We start from the raw sequence: 6,547 nt of genomic DNA, 5'->3' as shown, positions 1-6,547 counted from the left end.
GAGCTTGGCCGAGCTCGGTCGCTACGTAGCGATTGAGCGGGACGAACGCTCGGTCGCTACGTAGAGACCGAGCTTTGGCTCGAGCTCGGTCGCTACGTAGCGACCGAGCGGGACGAGCGCTCGGTCGTTATGTAGCGACCGAGCTTTGGCTCGAGCTCGGTCGCTATGTAGCGACCGAGCTTTGGCTCGAGCTTGGTCGCTACGTAGCGACCGAGTGGGTCGGACGTTTGGTCGCTATGCAGCGGCCGATATCGGCCCAGACTTGGTTGCTACGTAGCGACCGGACGGCGTGTATGTGCAGTAATTACGCAACGACCGAGCCTGGTTTGTTTGGTTTGAATCTTCAAGGATACTTCTTCGTAAAAACTTCGTATTGGTTATATTTTACGAAAGTTGTATCCTTCTTTTTACTATCTCTTTCGAAAATACGATCTCCGAGGATTTTCGGATGGTAATTCCGTCGTAACCGTTTTTGACCCAAACAGGCTATCCAGGCGTAGTGCCGAAAAGGAAACGAGTCGGACCTCTGCTGAAATGTCGGCTATCCCTTCCTTGTCTGTGCTGTTGATCTCAACCGAAGGAAACAAGTCTCTGAGCGATGCTGCGCCCCTCGTAGGAACGGATACGGTACCTGTGCAAATGCCAGAGGTCTTGGCCCATCCTTCGGGCTCTTCCACTACCTCGGTCCCGATTCGTGAGAAAGGACAAGGAATGGAGTTGATGCCTCCACCTTTGGAAAGGAAAGAGATCGTCTTAGGGCTTCCTGCGCCTAGTCCCGCTCCGCTGCCCAAAGGTCGCAAAAGGAATGGCGCCGCAACCGAGACCGCCAAGAAGAGGAGATGTTCCAAAGGTGCGGAAGGAGAGCCTTCGGGGCCTTTACCGCAATATCGTGCCAAGGTTCGTTTTCGAAAAACAAATTTTCTTGTAGGATACTTTGTTCTTCAATTATTCTGACTCTTATTTCGTTCGCAGTTCATATCGTTGATCGATTGGATGATCAGCGACTATGATTCGGAGGTGGAGCGTTTGACAGAGGGACTAGCAGAGCCGCGAGAGGCGTTGAAACGAATTGAGGCTACGCTGAAATCTACTGAGGACTCTCAAGCTGCTGAGACTTCGCAGCTGTAGTTTCAGGTCAGCAGTCTCGAGCGGGATCTCGGTAAGTCGGCGAGTGCACTGTTTAGGATGAAGAAAGAGAAAAAAGCCAAGGCTTCCGAAGTCCGTCGTCTTCAGCGCCAAATCTAGAGTCAATAGGAACCGAGGACTCGTGAGCCAGCGGGGACCGTTGTCCCGCGGGACGAGTTTCATGCCCGCCTAACGAGGATGGCTGTTCTCTTTGATTCCCTCATGGCAGTCCGTAAGAAGGATCTGGCCCTGGCGGGCATCGAGGGAGGTCTAGGTGCGATCCAGCTACTCAAAGGCGAAGCGGTTCCAACTCTGGACTCTGAAGAGGCCAGGCTACTGTCTCATAAGGAGGAACTGATGGCCTCCGAAGGTGACTTTGATTCGATCCTCTCTCTCCTGAAATCTGAATGCTCCCTCGCGCCATGTTTGGAAGAGACCGAAGGGCAAGGCCGTGCGGCCGAAGAAGGCGAGGGTGATGTAGTCGAGAGAGGTCACGGGGAAGTGGCTGAGGGAGGTGATGTTGATGCGGTCCCGAGCTCCGATGAGGTTGAGGATGAAGGCGGTGCTCCGAGGGTACCTAGGGTAACGATCCTTTCGGGGATTTTCTTTGTTTTTTTGGCCTGTTCATGAGGCCGTAATTTGTATGTTCCGGGACTGGCCGTTGGTGGCTTCGAATACCTGCCCTTGTTAGGGCTTTTTGTAAGATGCTTGGCTCAATCTATAAAACTTTTCGGTTGTTATAAATCGAGAGAACTTCTGTTTTTCGAAGTTAGAGGGCAGGGTGTGAGTTGTCGTCTCATCCCCCCCCCCCCCGAAAGATCACCGTATCCATCATTTGTTGAGTATGCGAGTTTACGTGGTTTTCTGCTTTATGCGAAGGCTCAAGAAACCATACATATTTAAGTGAAGAGACAAGTTTTGGGATCTTATATCAGGGTGTTGATATTATGCCTTTGAGATGTCAAGATCCAGCAAGGCTGGGTTTAGGGCAAGACCTAGGTTTACATTCGGACTGAGGCTATGCGATGATAAGTCGGCTTTCGTTTCGCCTGTTTACGATTTTAACCTGATTCGTACCGATATAAAGTCCGCGAATTGTTATCGGCTTATACAACTTGTCTTGATACGAATCGAGCTACCTCCAAAGGCCGTTTGGAGATGCTAACCAAAATTTCGGATTTATTGTATAGCGCGCTATGGTATCCTTGTCGGATGTGAGAGAGACTATCCTTTCGAGGGCGGCTGATGTCTGTTTAGGACGTTAAGGTTCGTTTGTTGTGATCAGCAACAAAGAAATGATGCCAGTTTAAAGGCATTTTACCGTTAGAGGTGTACTAAGTTTTTTTTGGAAACGAGAACGTCGTTTCTATAGATGTCGAAAAAATCGTAACTTTAAGCGTGTAGCGACGTCTCGCAGAGCCGAAAGTTGACCTTTTCTTTTGTGCCGCATTTGTTCGCGGGCTTTTTCCGAAGGATGCCTCTTTTACGAGCGTTCGGGGGGTTTTGTCGGATATAGTGTGATAACTAGTTGATTTTGCTTAGGCGCTTTGAGCGAGTCTTAGATTGCCACTTTAGACGTTTGGCGAATAGCGGGATTGGCGACCATAAGGTCGCATTTTTCCGCAAAAAATTTCGAAAAAGGTCGAGTTTTTTTTTTTTGCAAGTCGTGGGAGTATACGAGTATACGTACCCACTCCCCCTCCCCCCTTTTTAAGATGGGAGGATAGCTGAACTCGCTTGGCGAGCTGCCTACGTACCCTTTTTTCGGGGATCAAGCCATCTCGTAGTTCTTAGTTCCCACGTTGCGATTAGTGGTAGTATTTTTTAAGATGCATCGCATTCCAGGTTCTTTGGATCTTGACGTCTTGCATGTTCGCGATTTGGTACAATCCTGGTCGGACAACCTTTATGACCTTGTATGGTCCTTCCCAGTTTGCTCCCAGTTTTCCTACGTTACGTTCGACAGTGTTTTGGAAGACATTGCGCAAAACCAGATCACCTTCCTTGAACCTGCGGTGGCGAACGTTTGAATTGTAGTATTTCGCGGCAGCGTGCTGGTAGTTATGGATTCTTATGAGAGCTTGGTCTCGTCGCTCGTTAATGAGATCGAGTTCGTCCAGCAGCATCGCGTTGTTGAGATCTTCTCGTTCGGGGAGGAATCTTCTCAGCACTCCAGGAAATTCTACTTCCGCTGGGATCATGCATTCCATCCCGTAAACGAGGGCGAAGGGGGTTTCTCCCGTAGCCCGTCTTGGGGTTGTACGATGTGACCAAAGAACTCCTTCGAGCTTATCTGCCCATCGTCCCTTATTGGCTTCTATGCGCTTTTTTAACCCGTCAAGGACAGTTTTGTTAAGGGTCTCTGTCTGGCCGCTACATTGTGGATATCTAGGAGTTGACTTGTTCAGCCGTATCTTCCGCTTCTCGCAGAATGCCTCAAATCAGGTAGAGATGAACTGAGATCTGTTGTCTGTTACGATTTCGTAAGGGACCCCGTGCCTGGTGATAATGTTCTTCCATACGAAGCTCTCGACCTGTACGTCTTTGATACTTGCGTAGAATTCTGCTTCTACCCACTTCGAAAAAAAAACCGTAAGGACCAAAAGGAAGCGTTTCTGTTTTGAATTGTGTAAAGGTCTGATGATATCCATGGAACATCGTATAAAGGGATACGGAGATGAAATGGACGAGAGGACCTCCGCAGGTTGATGGATGGTGGGCGCGTGCCTTTGGCATTTTTCGCATTTTCGTGGGAATTTCTCGCAGTCTTTGATCATAGTTGGCCAGTAATAACTGTGGCGTTTTTTTTTTACTGCGAGTGAGCTTCCACCGGAGTGGTTTCCGCACGATACAGAATGGACCTCTTCCATCACTTTTCTCGCTTTCTCTCCCTCGGCGCAGGTCATGAGTGGGCCGGAGAATCTCCATTTGTAGATTTCTCCCTCTACCGTTACATATCGTGCGGCTTGGGTTTTAATTTTGTGTGCCGCCCATTTCTCGGCGGGCAACGTTCTTCGGCTATATAGGCTCGGATCGGCTCTAGCCATGGGCTGTTGCAACCGTATTCCGGCTGATTCATCTTTCCTTCTGGTGGATCTTCGATTTCCTCAGCATCTTCGATTTTTCCCCAAATCAGATTGGCGATCACCGGCGGTCCGATGCTCGGATGTTCAATGAATTCCATGGGGATTACCCGTTTTAGTCCTGGATCCGAGCTTGACGCGAGCGCGGCCAAGGCATCTGCCTGGGTGTTTTCCGAGCGAGGAATTCTAGTGAGGGCGAAGTGGTTGAAGTCTTGGGCCAGGTCCTGGACGAGTTTTAGATATTCGTCCATTCTTTCGTCTCTTGCCTCGTATTCTCCGCTGTATTGATTTGCGACTAACTGAGAATCGCAGTAAGTGTGGATGTTGTAAATCTTCAGCCCATGGGCTAGTCGTAATCCTGCAATGAGTGCTTCATATTCAGCCTCGTTGTTTGATGCATGGAATTCTAACCGAAACGACTGCTCCAAGATTTCCCCGGTGGGCGACGTGAGCCGAATCCCAATTCCGGATCCTTGTTTGGACGATGATCCATCAACGTGAAGAACCCAAGTTGAATCTGGTTCCGTGTTTGTCATATCCCCCGTGGGCAATTCTACTAAGAAATCCGCCAGCACCTGAGATTTTGCACAGGTTCTTGGGCGGTACTCGACATCGTACTCGCTCAGTTCGATTGCCCATTTCGCGAGCCGTCCTGACTGACTCGGACTGTGCAGAACCGTGCGCAGGGGAAAGGTGGTGAGAATCACTATGGTATGAGATTGGAAATATGGCCTGAGCTTTCTCGCCGATGTTACAACAACGAATGCTAGTGTTTCCATCAAGGGGTACCGCGTCTCAGCGTCCAGCAAGGTTTTACTTATGTAAAAGATTGGTTTTTGTTCACCGCGTTCTTCTCTGATCAAAACACCACTTACTGCTGTTGCGGAGACCGCGATGTATAAAAATAAAGGTTCTCCCTCTACTGGTTTTGCAAGACCATGAGGAGTGGCCAGGTAACGCTTCAGCTGTTGGAAAGCCTTTTCGCACTCTTCCGACCATTCGAACTTTTTGTTCCCTTTCAACGTGTCGTAGAAAGGCAGGCACTTGTCCGTCGAACGTGAGATGAAACGGTTCAAAGCTGCGACCCTTCCGGTTAGCCTTTGGACTTCTCGTTTTGTCTTTGGTGAGACCATTTCTATCAGTGCGTTTACCAGATAACCGAGAAACTCTCCTGATGCGAATACGAACCTACATTTTGTCGGGTTTAGTTTCATGTTATGTAGGTTCAGTCTTGCGAAGCACTCTTCCAAGTGGGATACGTGGCCGTGTTTGTCAAGGGATTTTACGAGCATGTCATCGATGTACACTTCCATAGTCTTTCTGAGCTGTTCGGAGAACATTCGATAGACAAGTCGCTGGTAAGTAGCACCCGCATTCTTGAGACCGAAAGGAATTACCTTGTAGCAATACGTTCCGCGGTCGGTGATGAATGCGGTCTTCTCGCGATCGTCGGGATTCATCATGATTTGATTGTACCCGGAGAAGGCGTCCATGAATGATAAAAGTTTGTTCCCTGCTGTTGCTTCGACCAGTCAGTCAATGTGCGGAAGTGGGAAGCAATCTTTTGGACAGGCCTTGTTGAGATCGGTGAAGTCGACGCATACTCACCATTTTCCGTTTTTCTTTTTGACCACGACGGGATTGGCGAGCCAATCCGGGTATCTGACTTCTGTTATTGACCCTACTTTGAGGAGTTTCTCAACTTCATCGTTTACCGCGGTAGCACGCTCTGGTCCTAGCTTCCGACTTTTTTGTTTTACGGGTTTGTAGGTCGGGTCAATGTTGAGTTCGTGACATGTTATGTCGATGTCGATTCCTGGCATATCCTCTGTGGCCCAAGCGAACGTATCATGGTTCTTTTTAAGATAAGCCATGAGCTCTGTTCTCAATGTTTCGCAGAGGTTGGCTCCGATCTCGACGCATCGTTCTAGGCGGGATTCGTCGAGACAGACCGAGATTACCGGTTCGCAAGTTGGTTTGCGCTTCCCTTCTAGATCTTCGACCCTCTATGACTACCAGAACACTTCCGAGTCTTATTCTGGGGCGCCCTCGTCGAGAGTCAGCTTTCTTTTCTTCTTGTGGGAAGCTTCGATCGCAAAGTTCTTTCTTTTTAACTCAGCGGCGAAACATACTTGTGACATCCTGTGGTCTCCTTGAATTGTTTCGACTCCATGAGGGGTCGGAAATTTAAGGCATAGGTGGAATGTCGATGGGATCGCTCTCATGAATTTCAACCATGGAGTTCCAATGATTACATTGTACGATGTTGGGCGATCGACGACCAAGAATTCCGTGATTTTTACGACACTCCCAGCTTTAACCAAGAGGTTGATTGAGCC

The 6,547-nt window shown here is 49.0% G+C and overlaps 1 protein-coding gene across 1 annotated transcript; it reads right to left on the bottom strand.

Moving 5' to 3' along the window:
• Positions 1–2,933: 2,933 nt before the first annotated feature.
• On the bottom strand, positions 2,934–5,701 carry LOC125585871. Its single transcript, XM_048755582.1, has 4 exons — positions 5,495–5,701; positions 5,253–5,396; positions 4,080–5,173; positions 2,934–3,498 (listed from the first exon to the last, which is right to left on the bottom strand). Exons 1-4 carry the CDS (start codon positions 5,699–5,701, stop codon positions 2,934–2,936), a joined length of 2,010 nt encoding a protein of 669 aa, XP_048611539.1.
• Positions 5,702–6,547: the final 846 nt, after the last annotated feature.

Source organism: Brassica napus, chromosome C4 (assembly GCF_020379485.1).
Source record: "Brassica napus cultivar Da-Ae chromosome C4, Da-Ae, whole genome shotgun sequence".
NCBI lineage: Eukaryota > Viridiplantae > Streptophyta > Magnoliopsida > Brassicales > Brassicaceae > Brassica > Brassica napus.
Note: the sequence above shows the minus strand (reverse complement) of the source record. Positions and strands in the feature narration are given on the sequence as shown.